At 42.0% G+C, this 19,879-nt stretch overlaps 1 protein-coding gene and 1 pseudogene across 1 annotated transcript; both read left to right on the forward strand.

Annotated features, from left to right (window-relative positions):
* LOC141182785 (uncharacterized) overlaps positions 1-19,351 on the forward strand; it is a 61,722-nt pseudogene extending 42,371 nt beyond the window's left edge.
* Positions 4,526-14,797, forward strand: LOC141182780 (uncharacterized). Its single transcript, XM_073660887.1, has 7 exons — positions 4,526-4,600; positions 12,123-12,655; positions 12,785-12,964; positions 13,048-13,171; positions 13,255-13,352; positions 13,551-13,641; positions 14,603-14,797. The coding sequence occupies exons 2-7, from the start codon at positions 12,578-12,580 to the stop codon at positions 14,692-14,694; spliced, it is 663 nt and encodes a 220-aa protein (XP_073516988.1). The 5' UTR covers positions 4,526-4,600; positions 12,123-12,577; the 3' UTR covers positions 14,695-14,797.
* Positions 19,352-19,879: the final 528 nt, after the last annotated feature.

Raw genomic sequence — 19,879 nt, forward strand, 5'->3', positions numbered from 1 at the left:
CAGTGCAGGCCGGGGCGCACTGCATGACGTCACAGCTAGAAGACACGGCCACGCACAGGGCCGTGTCTCCTAGCAGTGACGCGGCCGGGCCAGCACAGGGAAGTTAACTGCTGCAGTGCTGGCCCGGCCGATCAAGAAATAGCGGCCGTGCGCCGCTGCTGGGGGAGCGGTCCGGGCCCCCCCCTCCCGCCACTGATGCCGGTATGTGCCGCGGCGGCGGCCCGCACATATAATGAGGGCAATCCGGACATAGACACCCCGCCCGGAGCCACGGGCCCTCTGGAGGCTCGGGGCCCCGGGCAGTCGCCCGGATTGCCCTCATTATAATCCGCCTATGGGTGCTCATATCTAACCTCAGGCCATCCCCTCAACACTCTTCTCCACTTTCCGGCTGCCTCCTCAGCGCTCCTCTCTTCCCTCAGACCATCTCCTCAGCATTCCTCTCTTCCCTCAGACCTTCTCCTCAGCGTTCCTCTCTGCTCTCAGGCCATCTCATCATTATTCCTGTCTGTCCTCAGGCTAAGGCTCATTACAACATTGAACATCACAATGTGCCCTGGACCAACAGCAGAGAGGAGTATCATAGAAGAGGTCCCCCTTTCAGTCTTCTGTACACAATCTACGAGCCTGTGTAACAATACTATAATCCGCATTACTCACCTTCCCCTGCTCCAGTGCCGGCTCTCTGCTGCTGCTCGGGTCTTCTTTATAGGCTGCAGTGGTGATGTCATGTCTTTAGCGTGTGTGATAACTGCAGCCAGTCAGCGGTCTAATGCGCTACAGGTGTGATGTCACCAGGGCTGAAAATTTAGTATCTAACAATTTTTCCGTGTCGCCATTTTCTGAGACCCGTAACTATTTTCATTCTTCCATCGATGGACCGGAATCAATGATTATTTCTTGTTTTCTTCTTTTTGTTGATACAATATTGGAGGAAATATGACATTTTAATAGCTTTTTATTACATTTTTATGTGGAATTGTGGTGGCCAAAAACATTATTCCTAGTTTTTCGATTTGTACCATATGCAAAAAAATATTTCAAAATGTTATTAATTCAGGAAGTTATGTACATGGCAATACCGAATATTTTTTTAATGTACTGGGCAGCATGGTGACTCAGTGGTTAGCACTGCAGCCTTGCAGCGCTGGGGTCCTGGGTTCAAATCCCACCAAGTACAACATTTGCAAGCAGTTTGTATGTTCTCTCCGTGTTTGCATGGGTTTCCTCCGGGTTCTACAGTTTCCTCCCACACTCCAAAGACAAACTGATAGGGAATTGAGATTGTGAGCCCTGATGGGGACAGCAATAATTATGTATGTAAAGAGCTGCGGAATATGTTAGCGCTATATAAAAGTAAAGATTCTTATTATTATTATGTATTACATTTTGCTATTTACTTTGGAGGGGGAAGCGGAATCATATAAACATTTATTGTTTGTGTTTTTTATATTTTGTCTTATACAGTACAGACCAAAAGTTTGGACACACCTTCTCATTTAAAGATTTTTCTGTATTTTCATGACTATGAAACTTGTACATTCACACTGAAGGCATCAAAACTATGAATTAACACATGTGGAATTATATACTTAGCAAAAAAGTGTGAAACAACTGAAAATATGTCTTATATTCTAGGTTCTTCAAAGTACCCACCTTTTGCTTTGATGACTGCTTTGCACACTCTTGGCATTCTCTTTATGAGCTTCAAGAGGTAGTCACCGGAAATGGTCTTCCAACAATCTTGAAGGAGTTCCCAGAGATGCTTAGCACTTGTTGGCCCTTTTGCCTTCACTCTGCGGTCCAGCTCACCCCAAACCATCTCGATTGGGTTCAGGTCTGGTGACTCTGGAGGCCAGGTCATCTGGCGTAGCACCCCATCACTCTCCTTCTTGGTCAAATAGCCCTTACACAGCCTGGAGGTGTGTTTGAGGTCATTGTCCTGTTGAAAAATAAATGATGGTCCAACTAAACGCAAACCGGATGGAATAGCATGCCGCTGCAAGATGCTGTGGTAGCCATGCTGGTTCAGTATGCCTTCAATTTTGAATAAATCCCCAACAGTGTCACCAGCAAAGCACCCCCACACCATCACACTTCTTCCTCCATGCTCCACTGTGGGAACCAGGCATGTAGAGTCCATCTGTTCACCTCTTCTGCGTCGCACAAAGACACGGTGGTTGGAACCAAAGATCTCAAATTTGGACTCATCACCGTGTCTTTGTGCGAAGCAGAAAATGTGAACGGATGGACTCTACATGCCTGGTTCCCACCGTGAAGCATGGATGAGGAGGTGTGATAGTGTGGGGGTGCTTTGCTGTGTTAATTCATAGTTTTGATGCCTTCAGTGTGAATGTACAATTTTCATAGTCATGAAAATACAGAAAAGTCTTTAAATGAGAAGGTGTGTCCAAACTTTTGGTCTGTACTGCATATATATATGTGTGTGTGTGTGTGTGTGTGTGTATATATATATATAATATATGGGCAGAGGAAGTGGGGGGGTAGGTAAGGTTGCAGCTGGACACGTTGTGGATGAGGGGAGGTATGTGTCCCCGAGGTACCAAGCTTCGGTGATGTAGGACCCGGAGAAGCAGGCTCCAGCACACATAGTGCTGAGAGGGAGTTAATGGGCCCGGATTAAAGGGCTGGGTTTTATGAGCAGCTGAAAGAGCTGGGGGGGGATCAGCTGCTCACTTACCTCCAGTCCAGGTCTTGGAAGGCCTGATTTAAGACAGGTGCGCCTGTCTCAGTGTGCTGTTTGCTGTGCAAGGTGAGCAGACCTTGCATGTGCTGCTCAGAGTCTGCTGGAGGCAGAGAAAAGCATCTGCATTTAAACGGCTGAGGCCGTGCTCTATATGGAACTGCTATTTTATGTTTTGTTCTGTTATACCTTTTCGGAACCTGAAAGAGGCTGTGATATTTTTGTCTCCTGCCTGGTTTATGGACATTTAATAAACCACCAGTTTGTTTGAACCTACGGACTGCATCCCTGTGTGAACCAGCGCCTACCGTAAAGCTGACCCCTCACAATAAATAAATATATATATTTTTTTTTTTTCCATTACTCTCCTTAGGTGTCCTGCCTATTTTTCCCCACTTCCACATAGTGCTATAACCATCTATAGTGTCCTATAAAGTATTAGCCCCCCCCCCCTCATTGCCATATATGACTCGCCCCCTGGGCCGTGGGGCACCCGGATCCGGGCAATAGGGAAACGGTGGGAGTAGTAGTGGCAACCCGGTTCCGTGGCTCAGGGTGGTCAGGCCAGTGGTAGTCCGTTATGTGCTGATGTTTATGTCTGACTACGCCACCCGTGGATTGCGGTTATTAGGAACCGCCGCTGCATGCAGACCGCTGGGGCTGATGAGGTGTGCAGCTAGGGTAGTGTGACTCCCCACGGGAAGAGTGCGGCCCCAGGGCAGTTTTGTGGATGGTGGGAGTGATGGTAGTGAGAGTCCCAGTGCTGCTAGCGCTGGAGGAGCAAGGAGCATACAGACAACAGGTTGCAGTCCAGGGTCTTTACTAGAACAGGTAAACTGACCCACAAACAGTCCCGGCTAGGAGGGGACCTGGATGTCTGAGAGCAACGGGGAAATTGGCCCTGGTCAGGGTGAGGGTGTAGGCCTACCGTGCTTTCTGCGCTCCTTCTGGCTATCTCCTCCTTATAGAGTAACAGCCCACGTTTCTGAGCTTTCCGTGTATTCTCGCCTGTATGGCCTGCGACGTGGGTTCCTTTCTGCTCCCAGCCTTGTACGGCTTTACTGGTCCCTTCGGTTGTGGCAGGGCCTCCAGGCTTCTTAGGCCAAGGAATATACAGTCCCTTGCGGACTGGTTCTCTGCTGGGGGATGTGGAATCCTTCCAGCCTCAGACACCAAAGTCTGGTAAACTAAGTCCGTTTCTGCCAAGACAGGCTCTCTTCGCCTCTTGTCTCTGGCGTGTGGCTCTCCTCCTGCCACACTTCCTCTTAGGTGCAATCAACTTTCTGTCCCTGCTCCACTCTGGGACACGTCTCAGTGCTGAGACAGACCATCCAGTTCTCTCTAACCCTGCCCCCAGTACCAGCTTTTATAGGGGCAGCCAGCTCCCCCTACTGGCCTGAGACAGGAGGCATTGCATACTAATGTTCCCCTGACTAGAGAACCTCCCCCTTGCTCTCAGACACAGCTTTAATACATTTTGTGGCATCCAGGCCAGGGTGACACATATACAGTAATGTTCCTCATCTTTGCTACCCCCATAGTTTTAGTGCCCCACACCACTAATAGGGTTCTTCTCCTCTTTTGCTGTATTCTACAGGATATGGTTGTAATCATTTATTTTTTGTAACACCTGAGCATACACTGCACCCTGCTAGGTGCAACCATGCCAGTGTTTCTTTTTGTATTACCATAAAAAAAACAGTGCACCCCTAATACACATTGAAAGAACTGAGAGATTTAAACTTGCTTATAACATATCATAATCACAATGGAGACAAGCTTCAGATTATTACCCAACTATTTTCACTTTTTGGCTTTGTCAGGGGTGAGATGTGGAATCCACGTTCTATGGATTGAAGGATGATTCCTGAACATTGCACCCATAGCTTGTAGCAGGTGAAAATAAAAAATAGGTTTCTTGATCACTTTGAAGCATACACTGTGTGCGCAATTATTAGGCTAGTGAATATTCTGACCATATCATCATTTTTATGTAGATTTTCCAAATACAAGCTGTATAAACTTAAATGTTTAGTGGATGAAGTAGATCAGCTGATGTGTATTTTGTAATGAGGGGTGTGTGGCCTATGGATATTGAAACCCTTTATCAGGGGGGTACAATTATTAGGCAGCTTGTTTTTCTCTGGCAAAATGGGCCAAAACCAGTTTTTACTGACTATAAAAACTCAAAAATGGTTAAGTCTTACAGAGGGATGCAGCACTTCTTAAATTGTTCAGATATTGGGTGTGATCACAGAACCTTCAAAAGTGTATATGATCACAAAAGAAAAAAAAGAATAGCATTAACTGCAAAAGATTTCAGAAGACTCAAATGTGAAGCATCCAGGAAGATATTATCCTCTTGTGCTGTCCTATTCCAGAACTACAGCCTTCCTGGAGGCCAGAAGTACAAAGTGTTCCGTGCTCAGAGACCAGGCTGAGGCTGAATACCGACCACCACTGAACAAGATACAACAAAAGACTTGTCCAAGAAATATTTAAAGACAGATTTTTCAAAGGTTTTATGGACTGATGAGAGTGATTCTTGACGGACCAGATGGATGGGCCCGTGGCTGGATCAGTAATGTGCACAGACCTCGATTTCGACTCCGACGTTAGCGAGGTGGAGGTGGGGACTGCTATAGGCTGGTATTATTACACATGAGCTAGTTGGACCTTTTCAAATTGAAGATAGATGCAAAATCAACTCCCAAACCTTCTGCCAGTTTTTAGAAGACACTTTCTTTAACCCCTTTACAGCCCATGACGTATTAATACGCGTCTGTGCCCTGGGCTTTAAGAGCCCGACCAGTATTAGTACGTCATCGCGATCCTGCGCGCACACAGGCTGTGCGGGCGCGATCGCCGCCGGGTGTCAGCTGATTGTCACAAGTGGATTGAACATGTCAACAAGTGGATTGACTCACATCTGCAACCTCTGGTTGAATGTCTGCCCTCCTTCCTCAAGGATACTGGGGACCTTTTGAGGAAGGTAGGTGGTCTCTATGTTGAGGAGGATGCCATTCTGGTGACTGCAGATGTTGAGTCACTATACACAAATATAAGGCACTCTGATGGTCTCTCCGCAGTCAAATTCTTTCTTGATACGTCATCATTACCTATACCTCTGAGGAGCCTGATTCTTGAGCTGTTGGAGTTCACCTTGAACCATATTTTTTTCATTTTCAAGGGGTCCTATTTTCTGCAGCTCCAAGGGACAGCCATGGGCGCGGCCTTTGTGTCCGCTTATGCTAATCTGTTCCTGGGGCTGTGGGAAAGGGACCTCTGCCTGTCAGATTGTGTCCTTTTTTGGACGCACTACATCGATGACGTCCTTATAATCTGGCAGGGCTCACCCACTTCTCTTGAAAATTTTATGAATGAATTAAATTGTAATAACTATAATATCCACTTAACATATCAATTTGATCCCTATCGAGTGGAGTTTTTGGATGTCTCCCTGAGAAGGGATACATCTAATTGCCTACAAACCTCTGTGTTCCGTAAACCAACGTCAACAAACATGCTTTTGCATGCTAAATCTTCTCATCCTCGGCACATGATCCAGGCGGTACCTGTGGGGCAGTTCCTCCATATTCGGAGGATCTGCTCCACGGACACGGAATTTGAGAGACAGGCTGTGGAATTAAAGGAGAGATTCTATGCGAGAGGATATAGCCGGCGAATGATTAAGCGGGCATATAGAAGGGCAAAGTCCTCCTCAAGACATGATTTGGTCTATGGGAGCCAGGCTAATAGAAATAAGAAGGAACAAGTACGTTTTGTTACCAACTTTAATTGCCAATTTCCTCGTTTGAGGAATATTTTGGCCCGTTCTTGGCACATCCTTAAAGCTGACTCAATAATATCACGCTTTATCTCGGATAGACCGTCTATTTCTATTAGACTTTCGAGGAACCTTCGAGATCATTTGGTACATTCACACTATGAGAATGCGGCAGGTATTACCACTTTTTTGGATGGACAACCCAGGAGGAGTGGGTGTGTACCGTGTCGTCGATGTGTAGCATGCCCTAACGTGGAACGGAGTGATACATTTTCTAAAGTAGATGGATCTAAGGTATATAGGATTAATAAATTCATCACGTGTACTACCAAATATGTGATCTATTTTGCGACATGCCCATGTGGTTTTATCTATGTGGGCATGACCACCCGCCAATTTAAGGTAAGGGTCCGGGAACATGTGTTGGCCATTTTTGCCGCAGTCGACCACATGGACACATCCACCGTGAAGACAATTCCACGCCATTTTAAGACCTACCACAATTGTGATGCCTCCCTATTTAAGGTAAGAGGTATAGACTGCATTATACCAGGTATACGGGGTGGAAAACTGGGTCTTAGATTGGCCCAGATAGTGTCCAGATGGATCTGGACTCTGAATACCTTATATCCAAACGGATTGAATGAAAGCATCAGTTATTCCCCCTTTCTCTGACCGGTCATCGGATAACCGGGTGTCTATGCGCGAGTGCGTCTATAAGGCATTCGCTCATGGTTACCCAGGAATATAATTATGGGATTCAGTGGATTACACTTTAGTTTTAGATGTTTTGTGTATGTTTTTATCATGTGATTTACTTTTGTTTTTTATTAAATTTTTATAGATTCATGTTGTGCTTTTGGGGTATTCTTCTCCCCTTTGTCACTGTGGACACTTTCTTATGGATATGTGAGAGGATTTCTTCTTGGATGACCAAAGACCAAATACCACTGCGAATTTTGAAAAGGAATAATCGGATATGGACATCTCTTGCTTTTTCATTGAATTTTATACCCGATTGTATGGAGGATTGGCCTGCATGATATGCTATGTTGGGGGTATAATGATATGTGACTAATTAACAATAGTTTGGGGTCAAATAAGCTGTGCGGGTATTAATTAATAATCTTGGGACCTCCTCTTGGATGGTTCCCGTTTTACACCATTGTTTATTTATTTTTTACCCTTTGAATATGATCAATTGTTCTATGCCAGGATCCCTATGACATTGTTTCCCTCATTAACATACCTTATGATGTCCGCCTCACACTTTTCTTCCCTTCTCCTCGTTTTCCTTTCTCTCCTTCCTTTCCACCCCTCCTTCCTCCCCCCCCCCTTTTTTTCTTTTCCTCTCTTTTCTTTTTCCATGTCCACGTTCACTATGGGTGTTTTTATTCACCTCTCACAGTCATGCCTTGAAGTTTATATGCACAATATAGAAGGTAACATTGTAGCCAAGTACGCATGCCCGTCGCGGTGCCCTGGGTGCCCGCCGGCTCTCTGTATCTATAATGACGCTTGGCAATGCATTGCTTGCCGGGGGTCATGTGACGCGGAGGCTGGCCGGCGTCTTGGTCTCCGTGGTGACGCATGCGTCACATCCGGCTCCACGCGAGTGCCGTACAGCGTTGCCTGTCTCCAAGGTGATGGCAGCACTATTTCCGGCATGGAGCGCCGGCTGGCGCCTATATAAACCTGTCGCTCCATTTATCTTCATGCCCCCTGAAGAAGGGAGTGTGAAACGCACGTCGGGGCATCTCACTGCACTTGTGTGCTCTCCCCACGGGTCCCCCTGTCTCAAGCTTCCTGGATAGAACTCCGTGACTTGAAATCCCTGGTATGTATTAGCAATCAATACTTATCTGTACTCACTAGCATTTACTACAGGGATTGCTCATTGAAGGGAGTTGATGAGTAATTCCCTCTCATTTTACTCTTTATATATTATAGAGGTGATTTACTTAACTACCATGCATATATATATTTATTGACTTTGATTATTAACCACTGTTGCTATGACAACAACAGTTTGGTGTATTCTTTTTAAGCCTGAGTCATATGATTGTAATAGTTGGTATATGTGGGGTCCTTTGGGGTAGTGACTGTGTTTGTGAGAAGCTTTTTTATGCTACCACTGTTCTCAAGTTCACTTTTTCCCCCTTTTTTCCCCCTTTTTTGTGCCTTATATTTATAATAATTAATTTTTTAATAATAAACTTTATATGAATTTCTAAAGATAAATCTTTGGTAGTCCCTCTTTCGTTGTTTTCTTTGGTCTTCTTATTAAAATTTAACGATGGGATTCAATTAGTCCTTCCATGGATATATATATCATTGATGAATATTATTTACGATAAACCCCATTTGGGGCATATGCACTATCGTGTCCTATGAATTGTTATGGTTATGTGCAGGGAGCGGTCCCGCACCGCTCCCAGCACATTAACCCCCGCAATGCTGCGATCGAAGTCGATCGCAACATTGCGGTGGCAAGGGGAGGTGATCGGTATACTCAACTCCTCTTCCGGCCTCCAGCGCTGTCTGATGGAGCTTCCCGGGTGTTGCCATGACGACCCGATGTCATCATAACATCCGGGTCACCAGGCAGCAGGAACATTGTTTGGTCTTGCGCAGTGCACGACCACACAATGTTCTCACTGTGCAGCGCTGACTGCCTGCATGGCACAGGGATGGTGCTCCATCCCTATGCTGAGGAGGCGATCAGAATAAAATAAGTGAAAGTCCCATAGTGGAACAAAGTAAAAAAGTGTAAAAACTCTCAGAAAGTGGAAAAAATTTTTTTTAAAAAATTGTAAAAATATTTAAAAAAAAAATAATCCACCAAAAATAAAAATATAATGTACCCATCAATAAATATTATTATGAAAAAAAAGCTAACAAACAATAAAAGTACACATATTTGGTATCGCCGCGTCCGGAACGACGTGACCTATAAAACTGTCCCACTAGTTAACCCCTTCATTGAACACGGTAAAATAAATAAATAAAAAACAAAGCAAAAAACAATGCTTTATCATCATACCACCAAACAAAAAATGGAATAACATGCGATCAAAAAGACGAATATAAATAAAAATGGTACCGCTGAAAACGTCATCTTGTCCCGCAAAAAACAAGCTGCCATACGGCTCCATCATCCAAAAAATCTAAAAGTTATAGCTCTCAGAATAAAGCAATGCAAAATAATATTTTTTTCTATAAAATAGCTTTTATTGTATAAAAGCGCCAAAACATAGAAAAACGATATAAATGTGGTACCGCTGTAAACGTACTGACCCGAAGAATAAAGCTACCTTATCAATTTTACCACACGCGGAACAGAATTTAAAAAAAACAAAAAAACAATTCATGAATTGTTGGTTTTTGTTTATTCTGCCTCCCAAAAATCGGAATAGAAAGCGATCAAAAAATGTCACGTGCCTGAAAATGGCACCAATAAAAACGTCAAGTCATCCCGCAAAAAACAAGCCATCACATGACTCTGTCGGCCAAAATATGGAAAAATTATAGCTCTCAAAATATGGCGATGCAAAAACTAGATTTTACAAAAAATGCGTCTTTTAGTGTGTGACAGCTGTCAATCATAAAAACCCCATATGATTCTGGTATAACTGTATTCGCACCACCCGAAGAATAAAGTCATCTAATCACTTATACCACAAGAGGAACGGCGTAAAAAATAAACTCTCGGGTTAGGGTTGTGCTAGGTTTAGGGTTGTGCTCTTTCAAAAGTAAGAAAAAAAGATGGCGATATGGCGACTAGTGTTGAGTGCAAGTGCTCGCTACTTGAGTTTGCATTGGGTGCTCTGGTATGCATTGAGTATCGTGGGTATTTCAGTGACATGCTCGAGTCTCCGCCCCATATGCTTCGCGGCCAAAAAAACGTTGCGGAGATTGCCTGCCTTGCCTGTTTAGACACACAGGGGCTCTACAAATACGACATGGTTTCAATTTGTTAGCGGACACCATGTCACGTTTGGAGAGCCCCTGTGTGCCTAAACATTGGAGCTCCCCCACAAATGACCCCATTTTGGAAACTAGACCCCGCAAGGCACCTATCTAGATGCATAGTGAGCACTTGGAACCCCCAGGTGCTTCACAAATTGATTCGTAAGAATGAAAAAGTGGGAAAAAAAACACTTTTTTTTACGGATTAATTTGTGAAGCACCTGGGGGTTCAAAATGCTCACCACCCATCTAGATAAGTTCCCAGGGGGGGGTATAGTTTCCAAAATGGGGTCACTTATGGGGGGTTTCCACTGTTTAGGCACATCAGGGGCTCTCCAAACGCAACATGGCGTCCGCTAATTATTCAAGCAAATTTTACAATCGAAAATTCAAATGCCGTGCGCCCAAACAGTGGTTTTTCCCCACATATGGGGTAAGTGCGTGCCCAGGGGAAATTGCACAACAAATTTTGGGGTCCATTTTTTCCTGTTACCCCTGCGAAAATAAAAAAAATTTGGTCTAAAGTAACTTTTTTGTAAAAAAAAGTTAAATGTTCATTTTTTTCTTCCACATTCAAAAAATTCCTGTGAAGCACCTGAAGGGTTAATAAAGTTGTTGAATGTGGTTTTGAGTACCTTGAGGGGTGCAGTTTTAGAATGGTGTCACTTTTGGGTATTTTCTGTCATAAAGACCTCTCAAAGTGACTTCAAATGTGATGTGGTCCCTAGAAAAATGGTTTTGTACATTTTGTTGGAAAAATGAGAAATCGCTGGTCAACTTTTAACCCTTATAGCTCCATAACAAAAAAAATTTTGGTTCCAAAATTGTGCTGATGTAAAGTAGACATGTGGGAAATGTTATTTATTAACTATTTTGTGTGACATATCTCTCTGATTTAAGGGCATAAAAATTCAAATTTTGAAAATTGCTAAATTTTCGCCAAATTTCCATTTTTTTCACAAATAAACGCAAGTGATATCGAAGAAATTTTACCACAATCCTGAAGTTCAATATGTCACGAAAAAACAATCTCAGAATCAGTGGGATCTGTTGAAGCGTTCCAGAGTAATTACCTCATAAAGTGACAGTGGTCAGAATTGTAAAAATTGGCCTGGTCATTAATGTGCAAACCACCTTGTGTTGTAAAGGGGTTAAGCAGAGGTACAGAAAAAATCTACATCTTTAAAAAAACAGGATTGTTCTGCGGGACAATGCTCAATCACAGCATTGAAGTCTTCATTGCTCAGTGCCTGGAAATATTTTAAAGATGAAAGACTAATGTCATGACTTTTTCCTCACTGGACCTAGACCTTACTGAGAACTTTCGAGCTTTTCTTAAACTCGAGATTTATGGTGAAGGAGAACAGTCCCCTCTCTGATCAGTGTCTGGGACTATGGTTGGTGCTGCCCACAAAGATGAACGTCAACAGAGTAAGAAATGAATGGACTCCATGGATGGATGGCTTATCACTGGTGTTGAGAAGAATGGTGGCTATATTGGTCACTGATATATATTTATTAAATGTCAGAAATGTATTCTATAACAGATGAAAATAAATAATTAAGATGGAAAATTTTCATTTTTCATATAGTTGCATAATAATTCTGGACAGAGATATTCTGCTAAGACAACACCTCACGTTTACTTTGTTAAATATTCAGGTTTCAGGTTTATTACCCTTTGGATTGACCGACAGCACTGGAGATGTGAAATAATAAAAGTAATCATCAAAAATACAAATTATCTAATAATTGTGCACACAGTGTAGAGAAGGTGGTGGAGTTAGAAGAACTTATCTTGGAGTGGTGAGATATAAACAAATAAACCATTAACATATTTTATTGGCTGTACAAAGACTGCTGTTTCTTTATATTGTTAAATTACCTGAATTATTTTATAACTTCCGTAATCCCAACTGATAGCACATAGGTATCTCTGTCTGACCTGAAGATGTATGAAGTGCTCTACCACATTATTGCTTCATACCGGCATCACAATGCTGTTAATTTTTATTACACAGAATTTTATATATTTTACACCAACTCATCTTCAATTCACTCAGATTCACACAATATGAGATACTAATAATTTATCTATATAATTTTCCTATAGAAGAATGGATAGAGACAGAAGGAAGATGGTGGAGAGGATATTACACCTCACCCCAGAGATCCTCTTCCGGCTTACTGGAGAGGTGAGAGATTCTGATGACGTCACATTACATCATTCTTATATATGGGAATAACAGATGGACAGAACTGGAGAGATGAGGATTCTGGAAATATCTGGAGTGAGATTTATTAATGTGTCTCTCCATAACCAGGATTACACAGTAGTGAAGAAGACCTCTAGTGAGCGCTGTCAGGACCCTGTGTCTGAAGGATGGGGAAGACCCCTGAGCCCAATCACTGGACCTCCACCTCACCCCCTGATACATGAGGACATCAATGACCAGAAGATCCTAGAACTCACCTACAAGATGATTGAGCTGCTGACTGGAGAGGTGACACTGCTGGGAATGCTGGGACATTATACAGTAACGCTATGAAGGGATCGGGGGGATGACGGTATCATTGTATGTGTCAGGTTCCTATCAGGTGTCAGGATGTCGCTGTCTATTTCTCCATGGAGGAGTGGGAGTATTTAGAAGGACACAAAGATCTGTACAAGTTCGTCATGATGGAGGTTCCCCAGCCCCTCACATCACCAGGTAATAGACAGGACTAAATACACACGGCCTATAATTATCTGTATGTAAAGAATGAATTCAGTCCCTGTATGTGTTTCCTCCAGATCTATCCAGTAAGATGTCAACACCAGAGAGATGTCACCGTCCTCTTCTTCCACAGGACTGTAAACAAGAAGATCCCAATGTTCCTCAGGATCATCAGGTAGATGGAGAGAAGGTGTCATGAGCTCTCCCCTGTGATGTGTAGATGACTGTGAAGGTCTTGTGCTCAGTCTTGTTTTATCCACCAGTATTATATGTTTTATACTTGTGTAATGAGAACGGTGGAGATGGCAGGATTAGAGCTGATCATAGATGTGACTTCTCCATCTGTCTGTGACTTTTACAATATTTGTTTCAGGGTGAAGATCTGACCCATATTAATACTACAGAGGCATATGTGAGGGATGATGATCGGTGTAAGGAGGAGATTCCTACATATGACTACCCAGGTGAGTAGTAACCACTAAATGCAAAGAAGCCACAGATTCTTCTCAAGTACCGGCTGTGGCTGCTTTATCAGTGGTGTAGTGCTGTTGTGTCACAATTGTGTGATCACTATTTTACCTCTAGACCACAACATTTTCCTCCATCCAAAAATGTTCACATTACTTTTTGTAATTGTGAAAGACCTTTTCTGTAGGACTTACAAACTTGAGGATCCACCTACCCCCTGGGATTAGAAGACACTGACCCTTACCTGCCCAGATCTGTAAACTACAAAGCCAAATGACAGCGTACTTAGAATGTGCTGACAAGTGAGAAAATCAGTTGAAGAGAAAGCGGAGGGTAATGATGGTGTTGGCTTCCTAGAACCCTGATATCTTATTGGATGAATCTACCTTCTCTCCCTTCTGTGCTGCTGAATGTCCTCATATGGTCCCTACAAGACCAGGTCCAGTCTCCCTGACCTAACTTAACTTTTATGATCGACAACATTAAATGTGCAGTGAGGCCAAGTGGGAATTTCTGTACAATAACAACAGAGTTTCCCTTTATGCTGACTTTTCAATATCTTTTAAAACTAACTAACTTCAAACAGGATTGTGATAAACTATACAGAAAACATTACACCTGTGCCATGATATATCTCTAAGCTGTGAGTGGCTGATGGCTGTAATATACATTTATTCCCGCCTGCAGGAGATGTGGTGGCTCCAGCCCTGGTTTCATGGATTCACTCCACGTCATAAATTACATTATGTTTTCAGTCCTAAGGAATTCAGATTACTGCTCAATCTCTCCTGAAATGGGGGCGCTAATACTTTCTCTACTCTTCTGCTCAGGACTTATAGTAGCTCCAATGGTCCACCATAAATGAGTGCAACTCCGATTTAGTGTTGGAGCTCTCCCCTCTTACATATGTTGTTGTTTGGGATGTAACATATCTTTTATTCTGTCTTTTTTTTACAGGTTCATTCTGTATGATAGCTTTATTGTGGTGGGATCAGTCAGTAAATGAGCCGGGGTCACAACAGGAAACAAATACACAAGCCGGGAGCTGAGCACAGAGGACTGAACCAGAGGAGAACAAGGCTGTATCTGGCAGCTTCCGGCAATATGCTTCCAGCTTTAGTAGGGTGCGGTGCTTTCCAAATGGCTGAAGCAGGGAGCAGATTACTCCAGCTGGACAGCACACACACCCATACTGGCAGACTGGATGGTGCTACTGGTCCCAGGCACCCTAATCTTAGTGACTGGACAGAGCCTGCGCCGCCCAGAGCTTCTGATTCTGACGTCTCCTCCATCACCAGCGCCACCTGCAGGATGAATAAGGCGGCTCCTGGTGAGAGAAGCAGACGTTGCAGGAGCAGATCCCAGAGGAGATGGGACCCACCATTTGCAGAAGCCCTAATGTGACCAAATTGCAGAAAACCAGAGCAGTAGAAATCCCCATAAAGTGACTCCATTTTGGAAATTATAACCCTCAGTGATATAATCTATAGGAGTAGTGACTATTTTGACTCCACAGGCACTTTCCGGAAATTAGCACGCAGTGGATGATGGAGAGTGAAAATTACAAATATATAATTTCATTACCCAACACATAGTGCCCAGATTGTGCTCCAGGAGACACACACCATAAATTAAGTGGGTTGTTCTCACTATAGTAATGCCAAATACATGGATGATAAATGTGGTTTGGGCGCAAGGCTCAGTAGCGGAGGGGAGATTTGATTTTGGCAGAGCGGATATTGCTGGATCGGTTTATTGATGAGTAGAAGCTTTTAGTGGTATAATTTTCACGTACATAACATTTTTTGATGGCTTCTTATTCCATATTTTGGAGGCTGAATGAATAAACAGTTGAACACTACGCTCCACTGGTTTATTCTTTGAGGTTTTTAATTAGACTGTGAACTGTCATTCTGTCAATAACTTGTCATTTCTACAGACATTTTAAGAAGAAATGTTCAAAAATATAAATTGAAGGATATTTTATTCAAAGTTAATAATTGTTTTTTTTTCTTGGCAGATGACTGTACCAGGAGATCAGAGGGACAGGAGATTTTTAAATCGGATGATCTTGAGATCCCACAGGATACAATTGAAGTGAATATGATTACTCCAGATATACCATCATCCATTCACAGCAAAGATCTGTCATCTGATCCTTTGAAACAGGTCCTGTCTTCTGATTCATTACTGACTACTAAGGAAAGTCAAAATAAAAAAATAAGCATTAAAAAACAAACTGCTCATAAAGGAAAGAAGTCATTTTCACTTTCAGAAAATGAAAATAGTTTTACCCTCAAAAAGTCTATTCTTAAACATCAAAAAATTCACACAGTGGACAAGAGATTTTTTTGTTCCAAATGTGGGAGATGTTTTAACCAGAAATCAGATTTTGTGAAGCACCAGAGAACTCACACAGGGAAGAAGCCTTTTTCATGTTCAGAATGTGGGAAATGTTTTAACCAGAAATCAGATTTTGTGAAGCACCAGAGAACCCACACAGGGGAAAAACCTTTTTCATGTTCAGAATGTGGGAAATGTTTTAACCAGAAATCAGCTGTTGTTATACACCTGAGAACCCACACAGGGGAGAAGCCTTTTTCATGTTCAGAATGTGGGAAATGTTTTAGACATAAATCAGTTTTGGTTAACCACCAGATAGCCCACACAGGGGAGAAGCCTTTTTCTTGTTCAGAATGTGGGAAATGTTTTAGCCATAAATCAGTTTTGGTTAACCACAAGAGAACCCACACAGGGGAGAAGCCTTTTTCATGTTCAGAATGTGGGAAATGTTGTAACCAGAAATCAGATTTGATTAACCACCAGAGAACCCACACAGGGGAGAAGCCTTTTTCATGTTCAGAATGTGAGAAATGTTTTAACCAGAAATCAGATATTGTTGTACACCTGAGAACCCACACAGGAGAGAAGCCTTTTTCATGTTCAGAATGTGGGAAATGTTTTAGCCATAAATCAGTTTTGGTTAACCACCAGAGAACCCACACAGGGGAGAAGCCTTTTTCTTGTTCAGAATGTGGGAAATGTTTTAACAATCAATCGGTTTTGATTAATCACCAGAGAACCCACACAGGGGAGAAGCCTTTTTCATGTTCAGAATGTGGGAAATGTTGTAGCCAGAAATCAGATTTGATTAACCACCAGAGAACCCACACTGGGGAGAAGCCTTTTTCATGTTCAGAATGTGAGAAATGTTTTAACCAGAAATCAGATTTTGTTAAGCACCAGAGAACTCACACAGGGGAGAAGCCTTTTTCATGTTCAGAATGTGGAAAATATTTTGATCGTAAAATTATTCTTGATGGCCACAAGAGAACTCACACAGGGGAGAAGCCCTTTTCCTGTTCAGAATGTGGGAAATGTTTTAACCATAAATCAGCTTTGGTTAATCACCAGAGAACTCACACAGGGGAGAAGCCTTTTTCATGTTCAGAATGTGGAAAATGTTTTAATCGTAAAATGATTCTTGATAACCACAAGAGAACTCACACAGGGGAGAAACCTTTCTCATGTTCAGAATGTGGGAAATGTTTTAACCAGAAATCAGATTTGATTAAGCACCAGAGAACTCACACAGGGGAGAAGCCTTTTTCATGTTCAGAATGTGGAAAATGTTTTAATCATAAAATTATTCTTGATAATCACAAGAGAACTCACACAGGGGAGAAACCTTTTTCATGTTCAGAATGTGGGAAATGTTTTAACCAGAAGTCAGATTTGATTAATCACCAGAGAACTCACACAGGGGAGAAGCCTTTTTCATGTTTAGAATGTGGAAAATGTTTTAATCGTAAAATGATTCTTGATAACCACAAGAGAACCCACACAGGGGAGAAGCCCTTTTCATGTTCAGAATGTGGGAAATGTTTTAACCAGAAATCAGCTTTGGTTAAGCACCAGAGAACTCACACAGGGGAGAAGCCTTTTTCATGTTCAGAATGTGGGAAATGTTTTAACCAGAAAGCGCATCTTAATAGCCACCAGAGAACTCACACAGGGGAGAAGCCTTTTTCATGTTGAGAATGTGGGAAATGTTTTAATTGTAAAATGATTCTTAAGAGACACAAGAGAACCCACACAGGGGAGAAGCCTTTTTCCTATTCTTTTTTTTTTAATCCAAGACATTTTTATTGAGATTTTTTCATTAGTTTTTTTTTGCAAAACAATAAACCAGTACATACAATAATAAAATAACATACCATAGGGATGACATACATGCATCTCTCCTGTATATCCTTTCAGCTTGCCCATTACCGCCTGATAACTTGCAGTTACTATATCTAACAATTAACATTCTACATTCTTGAAATCTCTTATATAACCATAATATTGTAATAAACATTATAATCCTATACACATATAGGTGTGCTATATTACCCATACCACATGTTAGAGAATTCCAATACACATTACAATGAAACATTAGACCTCGCCAATACCCCCCTTCCCCCATAAGTCATTGTCTCTCCAACAATAACCCCCTTGATGGCATTCCAGGTGTTTCCAACCATAAGCCCCATATTTTCTCATATGTATTCATTGAGTTTTGTTTTTTATATACCCCTTTTTCTAATCTGATAATATTATTTATCCTATTTTTGCGTTCACTAATTTCTGGAGGCGAGGGGTTAATCCATTTGGATGCAATATGTCTCCTAGCTTGAAATAAAATATGTGAAATCCCTATTGACATTGGGTTAAATTCCATATCATCCTCTAATATACCTAATAGGCATTTTTTGGGGTCTGGTTGAATATCTATTTTATATACCCTCTTTATAATAGACAGAACTCCTTTCCAGTATTTACCTAACTCCCGGCATTCCCATAGCGTATGTAATAGGCCCGCAGCATCCATGTTACATCCTGGACATTCAGCAGCAGTCCGGTATCCTATGTTACATAGGAATCTAGACGTCTTATATTTCCTATGTATTAATATGATCTGGGAAAATCTCTGCGCCTCATGTAAAGATAATTGGGGTACCAGTTCTAATACCGCTCCCCATTGATCCTCAGAAATTGGACCTATATCTCCATCCATTTTTGTCTAGCTGGAGAAGGAAATATTTTTAAATAATTATCAAGAAGGACTCAGTAAATATCAGAAATACGACCCTTAGTATTTCCCTTCTCTAATACCAACTTAACAAAAGTATTATTTTCTACCCAAAAGGGCGTCCATCTTGATTGTGCATTAAATGAATGCCGAAACTATAGATATTTATACAATTGTTTATTTGTCATCGCAAATCCCCCCTTTAATTGATCAAAGGACTTAAGTATTCCTTCAGACAATATGTTTTATATCATATATATGTGTTATATTGTATATATTCCTTTATCCACTCAACTCCGGAATCCCTCTAATTTATAGCCCTCTGCATATTTATTATTAAACCATATAGATGTAGATTCATTGCAGTCTCCTATTTCCATTATATCTTTACCCTTATCCCAGACCTTGTAGAGTAGAGCAAGTGTAGGGTATATTGATTTCTTGTGTGCGAGGTCATTCAGTTCCACTATATGAATAGGAATATTCCACGGTGTTCCTGAGGTAATTAACCCCTTAATACTATTTGGGTTTGCAGCGCTTTGCCACCCACCCAAATGTTGCAATTGCGCTGCCATATAATACTGTGGGGCAAGAAATTCTTTAGTCAGCCACCAATTATGTAAGTTCTCCCACTTAAAAAGATGAGGTCGGCCTGTAATTGACATCATAAGTCAACCTCAACTATGAGAGACAAAATGAGAAAACAAATCCTGAAAATCACATTGTCTGATTTGGAAAGAATTTTTTTTCAAATTTTGGTGGAAAATAAGTATTTGGTCAATTACAAAAGTTCATCTCAATACTTTGTTATATATCCTTTGTTGGCAATGCCAGAGGTCAAACATTTTCTGTAAGTCTTCACAAGGTTGGCACACACTGTTGTTGGTATGTTGGCCCATTCCTCCATGCAGATCTCCTGTAGAACAGTGATGTTTTGGGGCTGTCGCTGGGCAATACAGACTTTCAACTCCCTCCAAAGGTTTTCTATAGGGTTTAGATCTGAAGACTGGCTAGGCCACTCCAGGACCTTGAAATGCTTCTTACGAAGCCACTCCTTTGTTGCCCTGGCGGTGAGCTTGGGATCATTGTCATGCTGAAAGACCCAGCCACGTTTCATCTTCAATGCCCTTGCTGATGGAAGGAGGTTTGCACTCAAA

This window comes from Phyllobates terribilis, unplaced genomic scaffold (assembly GCF_046119375.1).
Source record: "Phyllobates terribilis strain yellow unplaced genomic scaffold, ASM4611937v1 Scaffold_36__1_contigs__length_13169755, whole genome shotgun sequence".
Lineage (NCBI taxonomy): Eukaryota > Metazoa > Chordata > Amphibia > Anura > Dendrobatidae > Phyllobates > Phyllobates terribilis.